This window comes from Osmerus eperlanus, chromosome 1 (genome assembly GCF_963692335.1).
Source record: "Osmerus eperlanus chromosome 1, fOsmEpe2.1, whole genome shotgun sequence".
NCBI lineage: Eukaryota > Metazoa > Chordata > Actinopteri > Osmeriformes > Osmeridae > Osmerus > Osmerus eperlanus.
Window position 1 is genome coordinate 22,734,563 of NC_085018.1, and position 20,814 is coordinate 22,755,376.

The 20,814-nt window shown below is 49.4% G+C and overlaps 2 protein-coding genes across 2 annotated transcripts; one reads left to right on the forward strand and one right to left on the reverse strand.

Annotated features, from left to right (window-relative positions):
• The first annotated feature begins 1,900 nt into the window (after positions 1–1,900).
• Positions 1,901–18,978, forward strand: ripor3 (RIPOR family member 3). Its single transcript, XM_062470695.1, has 23 exons — positions 1,901–2,292; positions 8,895–9,005; positions 9,609–9,755; positions 9,972–10,050; positions 10,150–10,173; positions 10,275–10,328; positions 10,526–10,675; positions 10,922–10,985; positions 11,238–11,281; positions 11,470–11,595; positions 11,878–12,023; positions 12,987–13,116; positions 13,662–14,123; positions 14,215–14,439; positions 14,523–14,665; positions 14,822–14,981; positions 15,163–15,289; positions 15,683–15,844; positions 16,401–16,565; positions 16,698–16,900; positions 17,107–17,190; positions 17,312–17,402; positions 17,525–18,978. The coding sequence occupies exons 2-23, from the start codon at positions 8,908–8,910 to the stop codon at positions 17,623–17,625; spliced, it is 2,985 nt and encodes a 994-aa protein (XP_062326679.1). The 5' UTR covers positions 1,901–2,292; positions 8,895–8,907; the 3' UTR covers positions 17,626–18,978.
• On the reverse strand, positions 18,046–20,567 carry blcap (bladder cancer associated protein). The gene is made up of 2 exons (XM_062470722.1): positions 20,408–20,567; positions 18,046–19,729 (listed from the first exon to the last, which is right to left on the reverse strand). The coding sequence occupies exon 2, from the start codon at positions 19,574–19,576 to the stop codon at positions 19,313–19,315; it is 264 nt and encodes an 87-aa protein (XP_062326706.1). The 5' UTR covers positions 19,577–19,729; positions 20,408–20,567; the 3' UTR covers positions 18,046–19,312.
• Between the last annotated feature and the right edge of the window lie 247 nt (positions 20,568–20,814).

A 20,814-nucleotide genomic window follows, 5' to 3' on the forward strand; every position in this document is an offset into this window, starting at 1 on the left:
ACAACCCCTGAACTTTCGCTTTTCACAGAACCCTCCCCCACGCGCTTCCCCCGCATAATCTTTGGCTGGGACAAACTGCGCCAAACTTACCAAAATATAATATAAGTGTATTATACAGAATTGAACTGAATTATGTTTAAACAGAAAGTAAAAAAAAATAATCCTGCAATAACTAGTGTTTTGTTATTTATTTGTGTTCATACACTAGATTGTTTGATGCTTTAGTGGTTAATAACATAAAAAAATGAAGCGTAATTTTTTTTTAAATCTCTGCCCCTTTCCATACTGTACTGTGGCCAGTGAAGGATCAGGAAATAGGTTTTCTGGAATTATCCTCCATGTGAATGACATGACTCACAGGGTGAAGACGAGTCGACCCTGGTTTGGCCCTGCAGCGAAAACCCCGCCATGTCGCTCTTCACGTGATGCATCTATCAAACAGCAGAGGGTGCTATAATGTCGTACAAGAAAATCACAAACTGATCCCAGCTGTGTTTACAGTATTATATTCTGGGGGGTATGGATATATTTACACCTGAAACAAAGCTGCAATTTGGGTCGCAGAACTGAAATAAATCAGTGGATTGAATCAAAACTTGTTGTCAAACCCTCAATCTAACAAAAAAACATACTGTCTTAACATGAACAAGAAGTACATCCCACTGGTAAACAGGAATAGTCTAACGGTTCTGTGGATCCTGTCTGACATGGTTCATCATTTTAGACTCTGGAGACTCAAACACAGCTGGTGACGATGAACCAATCACAGGTGCAGACAGGCTGTATCTCTCTCTCTCTCTCTTCACACACACACACAAACCCACACACACACACACACACATTTTAGTATCTTCTATGTCCCTCTCCATGTGACCAGCCCCTCAGACAGAAAGATACAGGATGCTCCGTCCTTATCGGTCTCTCTGCACATTTAAAGAGACAGGGAGTGTGTCTCTCCACCCCAGAAACAGACCCAGGCAGTAGAAGCGTGCATGAGGGGGTTCTTGAGGAGGATAGCGCTCTGAAATACAGAGCTTCACGCCTTTCGGACGGCCTAGGCCTCTCTGGCTCCTTCTCAGCCCCCGTACCAGACACTCTGCTAGCCAAGATGAAGGGGAAGGGGGGGGGGGGATCTTAATTTACATCTTATAAGTAGTTGTGGGCCAGCCAAAGACAGGGACTGATGCTGAAACCAGAAAAGGGGGGATGGAGACAGCTTAAGATGATGAACAAAAGGGAGAACGAGAAAGAGGAAAACATAGAGGAGAAGGGGGGGGGGCATGGGGGGGCAATAAAGCACATAACTGGACAGAAATGAGGGAGGGGAGGAGAGCACTTCCAGTGGGGAGTGAGAATAAGCGAGAGGGAGAAAGAAAGAGGTAATTTGGAGAGGCTGAAGGACGGAAACAAGCAAGGGGGTAAAGAGGAGTAATAGAGAGAGAGAGAGAGAGAGAGAGAGAGAGAGAGCAGAGGAGAGAGAGAGGGGCAGACAAAAGAGAAAGGGAGCAGAGGAGAGAGGGTAGATGAGAGAGAGAAGCATGTGAGAGGGATTGAGAGACAGACAGAGAGACAGAGACAGAGACAGAGACAGAGACAGAGACAGAGACAGAGACAGAGACAGAGACAGACAGACAGACAGAGAGAGAGCGAGAGAGAGAGAGAGAGACAGAGAGACAGAGAGACAGAGAGACAGAGAGAGAGAGAGAGAGAGAGAGAGAGAGAGAGAGAGAGAGAGAGAGAGAGAGAGAGAGAGAGAGACAGACAGACAGACAGAGACACAGAGAGAGAGAGAGAGAGAGAGAGAGAGAGAGACACACACACAGAGAGAGAGAGAGAGAGAGAGAGAGAGAGAGAGAGAGAGAGAGAGAGAGAGAGAGAGAGAGAGAGAGAGAGAGACAGACAGACAGACAGACAGAGAGAGAGAGAGAGAGAGACAGAGAGAGATAGAGAGACAGAGAGAGAGAGAGAGACACAAAGAGTGAGAGAGAGAGAGAGAGAGAGAGAGAGAGAGAGAGAGAGAGAGAGAGAGAGAGAGAGTTTACAGTGTGAGTAGAATACTATGCCCACCCTTTTTTTCTTTCCTGCTGCAACTTCTAAGAATTTCATGGTGTTTCTACTGACTTGAATCTCTCCGATTAGAGCACACTCTATCAGGAGCTTGCAGGCTCCATATACGCACACACACACATTCTCTCTTTTTCACTCATTTATACATGTACCATGCAGCTGTGCAGGAGATGACTTTGCTTCGAGGGCAGTTGGACATAGGATCAGAAGAACATTTCTGATCAAGTAAGTTAAAGGTTACTATCTGTCTGTCTGTTTATCTGTCTATGATCATCTTGTGAGTAGTAGTCAATCATGCTGTTATTCTAAGGAAATATGTGAGTTTGTGTGTTAACTTTGGAAAAAAATGTCTGTTTTCATAGCAAGACATAATGGAAGCTAGGTTAAAAATCTATTGTTATTTAGGCTACACTAAACTGTATGCTAATTAAATGTATTAGTAGTATTAACCTTTCGATAACTGCAGTTAGTTAGCCTGTACTTATATATGCTACCCATATTTTCTCATGAACCCTACTAACTGTTTCTGCCAGAAAAAATATAAACCCCCTGGGTTGAGCCGGGTCCTCTATCCCCCATCCTCCCTCCTTCCCTACTCTGGGACACTCGTTGGGTTTGATTTGAGATACTTCAGAGTTCTGCCTAAGGTTGCAGTGATCCTCACCAGTGTTAGGCTGAACTGTGTTTGTTTTTCATTCCCTGGCGCGTGTTGGCTGAAACCACGAGACAGTGTATCCGACCGTGTGTTTGCTGTTTGACTAGGTAGGTGCTGCTGATGAATGGACTTGCCAGGTGTTGCAAACTGTCGTTGGGCTAGCCAGGTGTGGATAGGTGTTGCTATGTGTTGGCCCTAGTGCAAGGAGAGATGTTTGTGTTGAAGTCAAGCGAACAGCAGGATGAGTGATGCTGCCCCGGGAGCTCTAATATAAAGCAACATGAGTGTATGTGTCTGTATGTGTGTGTGTGTGTGTCAAGGGTTAATACAATCTGACAGTAGAAACTGACCTGCCTAGCATTCAGTCCTCTAAACACACACACACACACGCGCACCATTACTACCGCCTACTCCTCCACAGCTTGTGTTGATGTTCTGTTCTGTTGATGCTCTGTTGTGTCTCGTGAGAACCTGATATAATTCCAGATAGAGGAATGGGGAACATGAAGAGGGTTCACAATCGGAACCAAAAATGCTCTTGTTCTGCGAGGGAATGCTGTGTCGGTTATCCTGCACATAAACAGAACTATCTGTGCTAGAGGTCACGTCTGTCAAACTAATGTGAACAATGACACTGGAGACAGAGTGCCAAAACTCTCAGCTGGGAAACCTGTGTGTGTGTGGTGTGTGTGTGTGTGTGTGTGTGAGTGGTGTGTGTTTGCGAGTGAATGGGTCAGTGTGAGGTTAGAAGCTGTTAGGAGAGCTGTCACTTTCCATTAAGGTCCCTACAGTAGAAACCCTTTATGGATCCTGGATGTAGGTCTGAGATGATCCACTCACGGTGGGTGCTCTGGATTACGTCCAGCTAGTTTATTAACATAGAATGTTGGCCTCCCTATGAAAAACAAGCCGGCATGCAGGGTTGGTCTTCTCAGATCCAGGTTGGTCTCTCCACTCAATTCCATGCTGGTTTCCTCTTCCACCTCCAGGCCTGGTGCAGGGAGGGGGTTGGGGTTGGGGTTGGGGTGGGGGTTGGGGTGGGGGTTGGGGTTGGGGGATTGGCAGCCAGGCAGCCATGCCAGAACCAGGCTAACTTCTGATGTTTGTATATGCTGATACAGAGAAAGGAGCAGACTAGATCCTGCAGGTATTGGGCTGTCGGTTCTGCTGTAGACGTATGTGTGTGTGTGTGTGAGAAAGAGAGAGAGTGTGTGTGTGTGTGTGTTAAAGAGGTAGAGAGTGAGAGAGAGAGATAGAGAGAAAGAGAGTGTGTGTGTATGAACTCCATGGCCCAGCTCCCTACAAGGAACCCCAGAGTATCTCATTCCTCTGCTGTGTGAACTCCTGTGTTTCCTCCAGGACTCTGGTTTCATCAAAACTTTCAGAGAAGAAAAATAAGGACAGCGTATCAGAGGAAGTTTAAGAAATCAGTGTGTGTCTGTGTGTTTGACATGTAAATGTGCATATGGTGTGTGACTGTGAATGGTGGTCTGCCATGTGTGTACCTCATATTTATACCGTGCCAAGTTGTGATGTGTGCAGATGTATCCAGAGGGAATCAAACCCAGTTTCCTGCTCAGTAGACCGAGACAAGACACCCTTTGTTGTCCCAGGGTGGCAGTGCATCTTACAAGGTTCTACCAAAGCACTTCTGCTACAGCCAAAAGGAGAAGGTGGTGATGATGGACAGAGTGAGAGACAGAGAGGAACAGATACCTGAATGTTTTAACACATCTGTTCCACCAGCTACAGTAACCCTAACTGCACCCCCAGCACACAAACTCAAAACAATATCTCTTCTCCTCAGTCCTCTTCCTTTCACAACATTTTCATAAAATACTTCTCTCAAACCTCACCCTCTACCCATACTCCTTTCCTTCTTCTGCTACTTCTACTCCTTTAATGTCCTTCTCTGCTAGATCGATCATGCCAACCTGACCCTCAGTTTGTCCCTCCAGGGCCACCGTAGCACTGCTCTGGGATCAGCCTGTCCTCTTCTGCTCCACACCTGGTTGTTAGAAGGAGCCCCAGAGTCTGATCCCACACCAGGGTCCAGCTGGGACGTCCTCCTCTCTAGAGGGAGGCTTGTGTTGTTGCAAGATTCCCATGGTCTCTCAGCTACACACACAGATCCACACACGCACACAAACAACCATACGCACACACACAGACACACATGTGTCTCTCTCTGCAAACAGGAAGCAGGCAACAGAAGTTCTGGGTTCCATTAAAGCAAAACAAAATAACAACAGAAGAGAGAGTGCGCACTCTAATTCATCTTGGTTAATGTCTTTTAAGTGGCTCTCTAGTACCAGAGTTGGCAGAAACACCATTCCTGAGCTTGGTTTATCCTGCCTGCTTGAGGGTGGATCTCTGTCTTGACTAGCTTGTTTGTATTCACGGGGGAAATTACACATACAAACACACACATACTTTATAAGTGCGCAAACGCACATTCATGCAGACACACACACTCCAACACACACAAATCATGCCAAGACAAGCAATGTCTCTAAGCAACTCAGTAACACACATGCACACACTCGCCACACTCAGATCTCTTTTCCAGGTCTTTTTCACAGTCAGGAGAGTCTATCAAAACGAAATCCCCAAGCAACTGTCTAAACACACACACACATCCTGTCACATTCCCCCCCCCATACACCTACGTGGATCCCTAAGCAATTTTTCACATGCTAACTCAGGAAGCAAAGCCTTTCATATTTTATACTGAAGGAGGATCTGTGTTCCTCTCTGCTCTGCTTCTGAATCTCTCGTGAAGGCAGCCTGATGTTCTAAGGACCGCTGATGAGGGTGAGGGAGGTGGAGGAGGTGGGGGAGGGAGGTGAGGGAGGGAGGGAGGTGAGACAGGTGAGGGAGGTGAGGGAGGGAGGGAGGGAGGGAGGGAGGTGAGGGAGGGAGGTGAGGGAGGGAGGTGAGGGAGCTGAGGGAGGGAGGTGAGGGAGGTGAGGGAGGTGAGGGAGGGAGGGAGGGAGGTGAGGGAGGTGAGGGAGGTGAGGGAGGTGAGGGAGGGAGGTGAGGGAGCTGAGGGAGGGAGGTGAGGGAGGTGAGGGAGGGAGGTGAGGGAGGTGAGGGAGCTGAGGGAGGGAGGTGAGGGAGGTGAGGGAGGTGAGGGAGGTGAGGGAGGAAGGTGAGGGAGGGAGGTGAGGGAGGTGAGGGAGCTGAGGGAGGGAGGTGAGGGAGGTGAGGGAGGGAGGTGAGGGAGGTGAGGGAGCTGAGGGAGGGAGGTGAGGGAGGTGAGGGAGGTGAGGGAGGAAGGTGAGGGAGGGAGGTGAGGGAGGTGAGGGAGCTGAGGGAGGGAGGTGAGGGAGGTGAGGGAGGGAGGTGAGGGCGGGGGGACATGCAGTAGATGAGGTTTGAGGCAGAGGTGTCATAGATAAGAGACTATTCTACAGGATTAAAATGGTGGTAGGTTCAGACTCACCAAGAATGATGCTGATGATGATGCAGAAATGAAAGGCATGTGTGTCATATTAAGACACGTTCATAGATCATCAGAGAGGTAGGGAACAGAGGGAGGGGGAGGGGGAGGGGGGCATTATCACCCGACTGGAAAACTGAACATTGAAATATTCAAACCATCTGGAGAAAGCATCTGTAGCCTCCATAAAAGCGACAGACCACCTGAAGCAGATTTATACCCCTCCACAACATCAACAACCTGTTTGGAATCCCAGTCACTCCAAATTATGCTTTTAAGCTTCTTCTCCACTTGAACTCTACTGAGCACTCAGGTTGATCACCAACGCATGTGTGTATATCGTACCCATTGACAGGGAACGAGACATTTTCCTTTTCCTAACAAGCTCTTTAAAGTGGTGTGTCTGTGCTCAGTGATAAAGACTCAGTTGGTGTCAGGTTTCGGAATTAGCACCAAAGTTTACAGTTTGTTCACATGGTGGGCCCACTCGTTACAAGCTGGTTAAGACCACCAGTTCTGGAGGGATGGAGGGCTGGATGGAGGGGTGGATGGAGGGCTGGATGGAGGGCTGGATGGAGGACTGGATGGAGGGCTGGATGGAGGGCTGGAGGGTGGTCGTTGACCAGTGGCCCCTGACCTGGAGGTGTTGGAGGGGAACTCTGAGGGTCTGGTTGTGGACGTGTCAGCTGCTCACCATGAGGGTCTCCCTCGTAAACACACACACACACACACACACACACACCCCTGTACCTCCCTAACGTACACAAGCCTATGTGAGACTGAAACACAAGGAACTGATTTTGCCCACCCCCCCTTCCACATGCACTCTCATTCTCTCCTTACATTCTCTCTCCCTCTCTTCCTTTCTCTCCTTTCTCTCAGTGGTGGGCTCTGTGCGTTCTGAATGTCTGGGGAAGCCACACCAACCTTTTTTATAGCGTTTTAACGGTGTGGTTTCATTGGTGAAGACTTTTTCTGACCAGACGCCAATGCTCTGATTAGTGGGGCCGCCAGACTTTTGTCAGGCAGTGAATGTTCCAGAGGAACGTGACAATGTCCTGTCACTGCTCAGAGGATGTAGCCACCATGTGGAGAAAGAGCTTCTATCTGTCTCTCCTGTTGGCCCCCTTTCCTTCTCTCCTCTGTCCTTCTCTCCTCTTTCCTTCTCTCCTCTTTCCTTCTCTCCTCTTTCTTTCTCTCCCCCCTTTTCTTCGCCAGTCTGCTCAGCAAAACATGCCTCCACACACAAACAGGGGATGGAACACTGTAGTCCCCCTCCCCCCCCCCACCTCCCAGAGCACACACCAGTCCTCTGGAGTGTAGTTTCCCCTCCGCAGCCTCCCAGCCTCCATCCCTCCACCCCTTTATCCTCCCCCCCATGTTCCCCTTTATGTGTCAGTCAACCCTGACCCACTGTATCGTCCTCTGAGAACACACGATACTGGGTCTGGTCTCACGCACACTTTTAACGCACACAGTGCGCTCCTTCTGAGCAGTGTGGAGCACGGTAATGTGTGTGTGTGTTTGTGTGTCTGTGTAGGGTGTGGTAATGTGTGTGTGTGTTTGTGTGTCTGTGTAGGGTGTGTGCAAGTATTGCTTGAAGTCAAAGGTCCTTCATGACTAATGTCCCCTGGGTGAACAGCTATGCTGCCCTCCCCCACTTCGTTAGCTTGGCCCATTCCAGACAACCCTGAACCCCTCCACCCCCCCTTACCCCCCACTCCCCCTTACCCCCCACCCCCCTACCCCCACGCTGACAGAATGCCATTTGCTGGTTACTCAGACTGAGGAAGCCTCTCTATAAAAAACCTCACTGGATCGGATTTAGTCTACAGTGCAGAAAACTGAGGGTTGGATAGAGCCAGTTAGCTGGTTAGAGTTGGTTAGAGCTGAAGAGGGCTGGTTAGATCTGGTGAGGGCTGAAGAGGGCTAGTTAGATCTGGTGAGGGCTGAAGAGGGCTAGTTAGAGCTGGTTAGAGCTGGTTAGATCTGGTGAGGGTTAGGGTTAGAGCTGGTTAGAGCTGAAGAGGGCTGGTTAGAGCTGGTTAGAGCTGGTTAGATATGGTGAGGGCTGGTTAGAGCTGGTTAGAGCTGGTTAGATCTGGTGAGGGCTGGTTAGAGCTGCATGGTTAGAGCTGGTGAGGGCTGGTTACAGCTGGTGAGTGGTCTATCAAAGCAGGACCCTGAGGCAGAGCTGGTCTACTGTAGCCCCTCTGTATGAGGAATGCAGCCATACACACACTCAGACACAAACCAGCATTGATGAAGATATGACCCTGGTTACTCCAGTCAATCTCTGGATTAGTGTTCACCAGCTGCTGGTTGGAGAGAAGAGCCATGTGCTATTAAGAGTGTGCTGTCTACATCATTAGACTGACAAGCTTCAGTGGGACAAGCTTCCTGTCTCTGTGTTTGGGTGTGTGTTTGTAACTGGCAGGGGCTCTTAAGGCCACATAGATCTGTGTTAATGTCTCCCCAGGATCATGTATGTTTAGATGGTGGAGTAAACATTTACCCGTCTCTCTCTCTTTCACAAATACACACACACTCGCTGACACTTTATCACCTTGACCAACTTCAGTTTAACCCTGAAAGCAGACAGACTGAGTGTCTGGTTTACGCTGAGGGATGGGGAAAGCTCTGGTGGTTCTGACCCCTGTGTGTGTGTGTGTGTGTGTGCGTGTGTGTGTGTCTGTGTGTGCGTGCGTGTGTCTGTGCGGTGTCTGTCAGACAGGAGAGGGGGATGTCCGTGAAGCTGAGATTTGAGGTCCCGGCGGAGGAGTGTGTGGTCCAGAGGAGTCGATCCTTCACAGGGTTCAGCTCCCTGACTGGACGCCAGCGGTGAGTTGCCATGGTGATCCAACCCAATCACCAAGCCCAGACATCTAACGTTAGGCCAAGAGGATATGTTTGTGGTCAAAGGTCACAGTCTGTTGAATAGAGCTCCTTCAGTTTAATGCCCCCTCTACTGAGCATAAACCCTTGATTGAACCCTGACCCTACTGGAACGCAGGACTGTCAAGTAAATAACACAGGAACCCAACCCTGGAATGTGCTTCCTGCTCTAAACAGAGGGAGGGGTGGGAGAGACAGGGGGGATCGTGGAGGGGGAGGGACGAAGAGTGGAAACTGAAGCAGCCTATTCTTTTGAAGGGCAGAGGTCAAGGTCAGGGTGAGCGTCAGTGGTCCTCATGTGTCTTCATACTGAAGCTTTGAAGTTTTGGAATAGTGTGTGTGTGTGTGTATGACATCATGTGTAGCTCTTGTCTCCCAGCCTTACGATATCATAATGAAGAAACATGAGGACCTACAGGGAGAGATATCTAGCACATGAAGTCTGCAGAACTGGGTGTTAAATCTGATTTTCGTATACATCAACGCCAGACACACATCCTGGAGGGCACAGGTGACATGTGTCACAAGTGACATGTTTCCCCCACACAGGACTTCTTCAGTGCGTAGCTCCCTCAGGTCCAAGGCCTCCTCAGGCCGACATCCCAGGATGCACCTCTCACTGGGCCACGGAGGAGTCTATGGCCAACAGCCAGAGCAGGTGGAGAGGATCTTCCAGGCTCTGCGCAAGGGACTGAAGTACGTGTTACGTCATCACTTAACCCTGTCTACTGCACATACTGACTCATGTACAGCATACGTATTGCATATTCATATTCATGGCAATCAGCATTATCCTCATGTTGGTGATTAGCCTCTTCATGGTGATTAGTAACTTCATGGTGATTAGTAACTTCATGGTGATTAGTAACGTCATGGTGATTTGTAACTTCATGGAGTCTGTGTGGTCCTCAGAGAATACCTGGAGGAGCATCAGGCTGAGATGGACTTCCTGTTCGCCCAGCAGAGAGACACCAAGAGAAACTCCAGATTGGTGAGAGCACCATCTGCCATGCTGTTGAATGATAAACATCATGATCTGGATCTAGCCAAAGTGAGTGTGGTGAGATAACATGACATCCTTTGTTCTCAGGCTTTCCTGTATGACCTGGAGAAGGTAGGTACAACACATCGGCCAACAGCACGTCCTTCCGGTCTTTTCCCAGTTTCAGTTCTCATTTCCTAACCGTAAAATGCTGGGATGCTTCTCTCTGTCAGGAGATCAGGGCCCAGGAGAGGTTTATCCGCAGACTGGAGTTCCACATCAGCAAGGTAACCACCCCCCACACTGCACATCCTTCATCCAACACCCGTGGTACACCCTAACCTTCGGCCACTGGAAACTGAGGGGCCAGAGAGCTGGAGGTCTCTGGGGTGTGACGCTGGTCGGTAGCCCCAGCTCCTCTCGTGTAGACGTTTGGTGTGACGGCTCTCTGAGGTGACGTGCTGGCTGCTGTGTCCTCCTGAAGGTGGAGGAGCTGTATGAGACCTACTGCCTTCAGAGACGTCTCTGCGAGGGAGCCGTCAACATGAAGAGAGCCTTCTCCCTCTCCCCCTCCTCTCGAGCCTCCAGAGACAGTCTGCTGGAACTCAACCGTAACCACAGACACAGTCTGCAGGTGATAGACACACACTACACACTCCTACATGCCACAACACACATCTACAAACCACTATACACTCCTAAATACCACTGTCTTAACACCACAAAACATATCTACACAACTGCACACCTACACCGGACCCCAAAACACACCTGTACATAACAACACACTGCTACAAACCAGTACACATCAGAAATCTCACTCTGTCTCTGTCTGTCTGACTGTCTGTCTGTCCCACTTCTCCTCCTCTTCTCTGTTCAGGACATGGCAGTGATGGAGGGGGAGCTGGAGATTCTGCTAGGAGAGCTGCACATCAAGATGAAAGGTATAGCAGAACACAGGATTCAGCTGCATGTTCTAGAACACAGGATAGAGCTGGATGTTCTAGAACACGGATAGAATTGCGTGTTCTGGGCACATGATATAGTAACATGTGAACATGTGAGTTGCATAGATTTGATCCTATCACAAGACCTTGTTTTGAGCATATGGCCCAGATCCCCAGCCACTGTTATGGAACATGTTACATCACATAGTACATTAAACTTCACATTCCTCTGAAATGTTTATATTGCAGGACTGATTGGCTTTGCCAGACTATGTCCCGGAGACCAGTATGAGGTGAGCTGATCTACCATGGCCCATGGCCCACTATACACAGTACCACTACAAATGATGCTTGACTATCTACAGACTTTGTGTGTAAATTGAACCGAATTATTCTAGTCCTCTCTGGTTATGGGGCAGTTAGTGATGGGTAGTTAGTGACTGGTAGTAGTAGTTCACGGTAGTTAGCCCTGTGTGAGCAGGTAGTGGTGCGTCTGGGTCGACAGCGCTGGAGGATTCGGGGGAAGATCCAGGCGGATGATCGTCAGTCCTGGGAGGAAGAGGAGATGGTCTTCCTCCCCTGTATACATCAGAACTTTGAGATTAAGGTGAAACCCAGGCCATAGAAATCCTCACACACACAACCCCCCCCCCCCCACCACCACACACACACACACACCCACACACACACATACTACTCGCAGGTAGTAGTATAGTTCCAAGTAGTATACTATCTCTGCAACATGGACACACTCATTGGCACCCAAATACCTCAGCAAACATCCCTTCTCATCAAAGACAACCTAGTCAATGCAAACTGATGACAACCTGTGTCTATGTATGTGTACAGTATTTTTGTGTTTGTTTGTTTGTATGCTGCTCGTACTCAGGTGACTGAAGTAAAGGGGCTGGGCTCGCTGCTGGTCGGCATGGTAACGTGTGCGAGCGCGGACTTCTTCCTGGTGAGTCCTCAACTGATGCTGGTGGATGTCACAGAGCTGGGGACCGTCAAGCTGCAACTGGAGGTGCTCTGGAAGTACGAGCACACTGACTAACCCGCACACTAACATCTAAACTCTCCTGGTCATCTCTCACAGGCTGCCAGACCAGGGGGTCGGGGGTGCAGGATCTGATGTCATACAGAACGATATTTGCAGCTGTTACCCTGCTCAGATTATTGGGATAATTGAGGCATTTTTCTTCTTGCTCTGTTCATTCCATACTGAGAGAGAGAGAGAGAGAGAGAGAGAGAGAGAGAGAGAGGGAGGACATAGAGGGAGAGAGAGAAGGAGAGAGAGAGAGGGAGGACAGAGAGGAGAGAGAGAGGGAGGACAGAGGGGGAGAGAGAGAGAGAGGGAGGACAGAGGAGAGAGAGAGAGAGAGAGAGAGAGAGAGAGAGAGAGAGAGAGAGAGAGAGAGAGAGAGAGAGAGAGAGAGAGAGAGAGAGAGAGAGAGAGAGAGAGAGAGAGGGAGAGACATACCAGACCCTCAACGCCCCTGTCTGTCTGTGTTTCCAGTACTGTAACGCTAACACAGCCCAGCTGTGGAAGAACAGCTGATCACACGTACCCACCCACATACACACACACACACACATGCATGCATTCACATACACACACACACATACACACATGCACATACACACACACACATGCACAGGGCTGTGTGCTTACATGCTGTGGATCACATTACTGGGCCCAGGTGTTGGGCATTTCAAGTTGTCTCTCCCGGTCCTGCCCAGCGTACTGAGATTTGAGGTGGAAATTAGAATTTTGAATTGATCTGGGTTGGTTTCTCTGTGTGTTCACCACTTATGGCATTAAACAGGAGACTGGTTTAGGCCATTCCTAGGTTTAAATCATTTATCAGGCTAACTCTCTGTATCTATCTCTGTCTCTCCCACTGTCTGTCCCTCTCCCTCTCTCTCTGTCTCTCTCCCTCTCCGTCTCCCTGTCTCTCTCTCTCTGTCTCTCTGTGCTTCTGTGTGTGTGTGTTCCAGTCCGTTTGACAGCAGAGAGGTGAAGCCTGTGAGCACCTCCCCCAGCAGACAGTCTCTCCCCAGCAGGAAGAACTCCATGTACAGCTGGAGCGCCCCCAGCACCCCCAGCTTCACCGAGAAATACTTCATGGTGACTTACACACACATAAACACATAAATACACACACACACACATATACATACACACACACACACACACACACACAAATCACACACTCAGCTACACCCACAGAGAAACAGACACACATCCACATACGCTTAACTATAAATCATATACTTAATAGTGAGTAACATACACATACAAACACATTAATGCACACAAGCATAACCCCCCCGCCCCACACACACACACACACACACACACACACATACTCACAGATGACCAAAATACTTCACAGTGAGTTGCACACAGATAAATACACACAAAGCATGCATGCGAGGGGCCTCAAAAGAAAGGAATGTGTGTCCAGATGTTTAGGTTAGGATGCAGCACATTAGACACCTGAGGATGACCACATGTCACTCACTCTCTCTCTCTCTCTCTCTCTCTCTCTCTCTCTCTCTCTCTCTCCCTCCCTCCCTCCCTCCCTCCCTCCCTCCCTCCCTGCCTGCCTGCCTGCCTCCCTCCCTCCCTCCCTCCCTCCCTCCCTCCCTCCCTCACCTCCTTCTCCCTAGTCCATGGTGCGCCAGATGCAGGATCCTGAAAGCTCCTTCCCCATCGTGCCGAAGGGGAGGTCTCGGGGTGTTTCCTTACTCAGCTACCTGGCAGATACGTCAGCCACTCCCACCCTAACGTCCACCCCCGCCCCCAGCCCCCTCCCCCACAGATGCCCCCCAACCCCCAGCTACGGCCCCAGCCTGGGGGGCAGTCGGACAAATATATCCCTGGGGGAGGAGGAGGAGGCAGGGGAGGAGACGGGGAAGGAGGACTGGACCACCTCAGACCCAGACACAGGCCCATCCACCCCAGGGCAGAGCTCAAAAGATCCCCTGGTGGCCATGCAGAGGTACAGCACCCCAGACCTGATCAGGCAGGACGGAGGCTCCAGCCCAGACCCCAATACTATCCCCAACCTCAGCCCAGACCCCAGCCCTGGTTACGACATGGACCCAGGGATGGACAGCAAGATAAGACTGGTAAAGAGCTTGACGTGTGCTAATCTGGAGGTAATGCTGGGAAGGGAGCTAACACTGATCTACTTTTTATACAATTTACTCCTTCTTTTAGGAGGGGTCTGTTCAGCAGCTTGCACTGCCCCCTACCCCAGCCCTGGACCCAACCTCCGCCCCCAGCCAACCAGCAGTAGGGAGCAGGGCCCAGAGGCGAGGCCTGGCACTGAGGCTGGGGGGTCTGGTGGGGGGCCTGGAGGTGGTTCTCCAAGAGCGGAGCAGCTCAGAGAAGGAGCTCCGACTTCTGGAGGCCCAACTACTGCACCTCAGCACCATCCTGAAGGTCAGAGAACATTCTGGATACGTTAGGAGTGGCCAGAGAAGTGGTTCTGCTCTGAACACTGAGTGTGTGTGTGTGTCCTCCAGAATGACCTGTCTCTGCTGAAGACGTCGTCAGAGGAGACGCTGGCCGTGGAGGAAGTTCTGGAAAGTTTTGACTTTCTGTCCACCGACTTCAATGCCGATGATGAAACGTCCTGTTTGGGCAGCATACGTCTAAAAGACATTGGGTGGGTCAGGGTCACGACGAGTTATGCTTCAAATGTAATTTGAAACATTTGTATGGAAGAAAGATGTCCCTCTTGTCTAATCTGATTGAGTGATGAGTTATCATAATTGATCTGGTCCAATTGAGTCACCTCATCATAGTTTTTCTGGTCCAATAGAATCAACTCGTTTCAGAAGACCACTCTACGGAGCCTGGGGCTTCTGTCTCATGAAAGCCAATCAGCAGAGGAGCTTGGGGTTGTCCCACTGACTTCTGGGAACTGGAGTTTGGACCAGACGTTGGAGACTCACCTTGACATTTGCACTGTGCTGCTGGAGGTAGAGGTGTTTCTCAACACATTAGCTTTGGCCATTTCAGAAGTCTTTTCAAAACACAGCCAATAAATGATCACCTTCTTTCTCCTGCCCCTTCTGCCCCCTACCCCGTTCCTCCTCTCTGTGCTTCTCCGGCTCTGCCGTCCATTTTGCTCGCCCCTGCTGCCTCTGACCTTTGCCCCAGGCACTGCAGGGGTCGGAGTGTGCTGTAGTTCAGAGGGAGGTCCTGGAGGAGGCCTCCCACCAGGCCAGTGTCCTGGAGAACATCAGCCGCCTGCTGCTGGAGACCAACGCCATCTCTGCCAGCAACGGTGAGACCTGAGCTTGTTCAACTTGCTATCGAGAGCAGGTTCTTGCCGTGCCTTCTTAAAACCCGTTAAGGAGTAGCGTCACACATATGTGATTCTGAACATTCCAACCGACTATTTTCCGATAGACAAAAACTATATGACAAACGCTATAGTATGGCTTCAAAATTTACAATTAGGAGGCTAACAAGTAACACTAGCAGGTAGTAGCATTGCTACGAGTATTATGCTAGGTTGCTAGGTAACGGAAGCTAACTAAAACTAGATAGCTTCCGTTTTGGAAAAATAACTCACTCCTTAAAAGGTTAATAATCATCATCCATCGTTCTCTTCATGACAAGCGTGGTTCCTCCTCCTCTTCTCCCCTGTTCTCCCTCCTCGCCCGCCCCCCTCCAGTGCTCCCCCTGGCTCAGAGAGGACGGGAGCTGCAGATGTTCTGGGAGGAGTGCACGTGCGGAGGCTCTCCCTTCTGCTGCGCTGCAGACAGCTTCCTGCAGACCCTGAGGAAGCGCTACACACACAGGGTGAAGGCCAAGCAACCTGGGCAGCCACATGCAGGTACAGGACCCAACTCTATTCCTCACCCTAGCCCTGACCCTGTTTTTAGGGTTAGAGTTCTAGATTGCCGTGACCTTGATCGTTTCTCTGACCCTGCTACCAGACCTCCCCTGACCTTTCTCGTAGGCCGAGACTTAAGGTTAGCCTTAGCCCAACCCCAATCCCTACCCTGACCCTGTTTTTAGGTTTGGGATTAGGGTTATAGTTAGCTGTGACCCTAATCCCACTTCTGACCCTGCTACCACACCTCACCCTATCCCTGTCGTAGGATGAGAGGGTACCTGTAGTCCTAACCCTAACCCTAAAAACAAGGTTAGGGTTACCTAACCCTATTCCTACACAGGTAAGGAGCCCCATGCAGGTAAGCTATCATTAAGTCACGTGCAGATAGATGGATGCTGAGTAAACAGACAGCAGCTGCTTGCCTGTTACCTTGGCATAGGCCTGGCTGCTATCACAAAGGCCTCCATTGAATAGAGCATGTCTGTTCATTATGATGTTTTATGACAGCGATGGGCGACGGACAGATTCTCTTACCCTCTCCTCTCCTCTCTAGTGTTGACCCAGCTGCTACAGCAGGTCCAGACCAGTTCCAGAATGGTCCCCAGCCTCCGGCCATCTTCTAGCCCAGACAGAGTCACCATTTTCCAGCTGTCAACCTATCTCCGCCGCTGGGGAATCCAAGACATGGGGGAGCACATCTCTCTCCTCTCTAAAGAAGGTACTGACCACCCACAAGCACACCACCTCTGACAATCCTATTCTCACTGTCTGCAGAATCTTCCACTGGCATTCTTCACCAGTCCCTGGTGCTGATAACTCACTGCGTGATGTGTGTGTCTGTGTGTGCTAGTGTACCTGGTCTCCGCCCTGCAGAGTCCCAAGAGGAGGAGGGTGCTGGCGAAGCTCCGAGGGAGGCGCCTCGCCGAGCTCCTCCCCCTGGGCTCCACGCTTCGCGTCCTGGCGAGCCTGCAGACCGACAGCAACCACAAGGTGTGCCGGGCTGCTGCCTCCTGTCTCAGCCGCACCGCTGGGTGCAAGGCCTTCAGGACCAAGGTACATCAGACCCACTGTCAGAACTCCACTATCAGCTAGAAGTCATCCACCCATCAGCTGTGTGGCCCGGCTGGTTTAGGTAGACCTGCTCTCTGGTGCAATCAGACGGCAAAGGCCAACCGTGACTCTCTGACTCCTGTATCTAGTATCATCTATCTCCGAGTTGGTTCTGGGTGTTTGAAGGTGTTCTCTCCTTGTGTTTCTAGGCTGTGGTGTTCTACACAGACACACTGAGCAGCGGGGAGGTCCAGCTTCAGCAGGCTGCATGTCTGGCCCTCAAATGCCTCAAGGTGAGCACCCTTCATCATCTTCCTCTTTCTTCACCATGTACTCTAAACCCAACCTTTGATCTGGCTCTTAACTCCAACAAAACCAGAACTTTTGGTGTGTGTGTGTGTGTACCTGCGGCAGGCGACGGAGAGCGTGGACCAGATAGCAGAGCTGTGGCGGTCATCAGATGAGGACCTTCGCAGTGCAGCCAGGGAGACAGTCCTGTCCTTCGGTAACTATCAACCAGAGGATCAGGACCAGCTGTGGAACTGTGGCCAGGAATACCTGGCCTACATACGCCTCGTCTGTCAGGGGACTGAGCAGATGTTCATGATGATCTTTGCTGTGTTCCAGGTAAGAAGGGCCACCAGGCGTTCCAGAGGATGGATCAGATCTACTGTGAGCTTCAGGAGGAAGCCTACCAGAACCAGCACACGGAGATCACCATTCTGTAGACCACTACTCCATAGATCACCATGCTATTGAGAAAAAGGGGTCAGACACATATAAGACGAGAAATTGAATGGTGGCGTGCCCTCTGCTGGTCATTTTCCAACCCTGCAGCAGTCTCAAGTTGTCTGTGACACAGCCACGTTCACATATCAAACCTCACAGGAACTGATATAACCATTACTAGCTCCATGTCTGATGACATATTTATGAATATATTTAAGTGTATGGTATGATCCTATATGTTTCCAGTATGTGAATTATAGATACAATTATTCAAGGTAATGTAAATACTGTTGTGTAGAGATAAGGGTTTGTAATAAAATATATGTTCATGACATTTAACAAATTTCCTGTGAATTTTAAGTCCCATTTATCTCCCCCAGGTGACGTCCTGAATGGTGCAGGTGGGCAGATTCACACTCAACTACTCATATCTTTAATGATCAAACAAACATATCAACAGCTACAGCGTCCGAACACAGAAATACTGAACAGCATTCTTACAATGATTTGGTTTCACCGTCACCTGTATTTTATGAAGAAAGGAGGATTGTAGTTGACTGGTTTTAGTGACATTATGGAGGTGTGGGGTCACACTGTAGGGAAGGCTGAGTAAACAATAACCCATGAACATTCCATCCACATTTTTTCTTAAAACTTTAACACAAACACAAGAACAGTCCTGATGCCAGTAGATTCTGAACATGTCCAGCTTTTGCATCCCACAAATAATATCATGGGCCAATATCCTATGATCACATCTTACTAAAATAGTCCTGTCTGGAACATGAGAAGTTCAGAGAATTCTCATGTGGGGCTGGAACACCAGTTAAACCGCTCAGCTCCTTAGAACCATGTACAAGAACACCATGTCAAGAATATCTTTCGAGATCTACCACTGACAAGTCTTCCAGTACTGGTGGCTGATCATTTCTAGATCTGTCAGGTAGCACCGATGCCCCTCAATGAACCTGCATGTTTTTGAACACTGCCAATCCAGAATGACATGACTGGGCACGTTAGATCCCGGAGCTCCCTGCCCTACAGGGGACGACTCCTAGAACACACATCAGACGATCGACCTTTATTAAATGAACAGCAGACAGCGGTGCTGCTCAGCAAGGTCGTGGCAGGTGAAGGACACAGGGTCACAATTGTTTCAGTTGAAGGGTGCCGCTTCACAGATAGATCTCTCTCCTCCTCCAACCTGTAGGTGGCAACACTGAGGGTACGAGCCACCATGACCTATTCCACCTGCTACTGAATACCACACTGACGGTCAGCTTTTACATACAAAACAATCATACACTAGTCATCACTCATACGTACAAACACACTCAACAATTGATTTTCTACCCTTTGGAAAAACCTTCTGCACACTTAATTAAAATATGTGTATGAACATGACGTATGAAAACTTAAGAGGCACACCATGCAAACGGATGTGAAGCGGCAGTAAGGGGGCATTCACTCTAAACAGCAGGAGTGGGGCTGTGGGCGGGACCTAAAGAAGGAGAAGCCTTGGTAGCGACATGAGAACACAGTCTCTGGTGTATAAGGGTGGGGGTGGGGGGGATTCACAGCCTAGTTACAGATTGTCCAGGGTCCGTGTGCTCTCCTAGTGTGTGTTTAGAGTGAGTGTACGCGCATGTGTGTGAGGCCACCCCCTCTTTCCCCCATCCATCCGTCTTAGGTGCCCACAATGCTGGGGTTGTGTGCGGAGTCCGGCAGTACTGTGTCGTGGCAGTGATACAGGAAGCAGTTCCCCCAGCAGCTGTAGCAGATGAGGAAGAGTGCGGCCAGGAACACCAAGGCACAGATGGTGCAGGGTTTCCTCTCCAACAGGAAGCTTAGTAGATAGAACCCCATGAACATGGAGTGGTTGAACCAGAGGGCGGGGTTCAGGGGCTTGGGGATCAGGAGGACTGGGAGCAACCACTGCAGGCAGTACATGATGTCTGGGTGGAGGGCACTGTGCTCAGACTGGAGGTGGCAGTCCTGGGGGGGGGGGGGGGGGGGGGGGCGGCTGGCTCTGGAGCAGGGGGGTCCTAACCTCCGTTGTGGCGTTTCTGAAGCTGGCTGGAGAGGGTTACCATCAGGTTAGGTCTGGGGAGAGGACAGTACAGGAGGAAACAAAGGATCGTGATTAGGCCTGCAGACCAAGCATTACAGTGCAGCTATCACCTCACAGCATAGCACTAATATGTTGCTACGTCATTTGAAGGTAAAGCTGTACAACTAAAAATACATCGTACACTATATTCAGAACTGGACACAGCAAAATCCTATGTCAAATCGTCAAATTTAGTAACGTTAATGGTTGCGTGCAGCCATTGGTTAGCACTGGCTAACTAACTAAACTACAAGCACCTAACCTAGCTAGCTAACTAGGCTAGATTTGATATAGCGTTATTACCAAGTACAGTATAACTAGTTGTCCTCGAAACGATCAACCTCACTGTGTATATAGCTAACTAGACTAGCTAGTTTCAGTGGATAGGCTAAACAAATAAATTACTGTCAATTAACACCCCTAGCAACACACGCACTTTACTAACGCTACTTGTCTCTGTTTTACAACTAAATCGTTCCCACAAAACAGCTAACGTGTCGTAAGCTAACTTGTCTTGGTTGGCTAGTGCCAACGACAAGTTAGCTTTCGCTTTAGCTAGCTAACCCACACTGGGAAGCATTCTAGTACCGAACTGCCCTATTTCGAATGTAATATTCTGTGGCCAGATGGTCCGTATTTGAAATCATTTTGATACAAACATAACATCTGACCTGTCATGTTTCAGTTTCATTCTTGTTGAAGCACACTATTCGACTCCATTGCTGTTCTGACTGCGTAGCTCTAACATTTTGGATCAAAGGACCCAAAGAAATAGACATAGGCGTTACTGCCTGCGTGCTAACAATGAGAGGTATTTATTATACTCAAAAAAATAATCTATATTCTGATAGAACTCTTTCGTAGTTTAAGTCTGCCCTGAAACCAACATTTCCAATATATATTTTAAAAACCTAATAATATATTGATATTTTTTGTCCGGCTTTACTGTGAAATGCCCAAGTAGTCAATCAGCTTGCGAAGTGGGCAGAAACCATCTGTCAACCTTATATCAGGCTATTGTGTTTCTATCTACCAGTGGTGAAAGTGTAAACCATACAGTCTATGGTGTAAACATAGT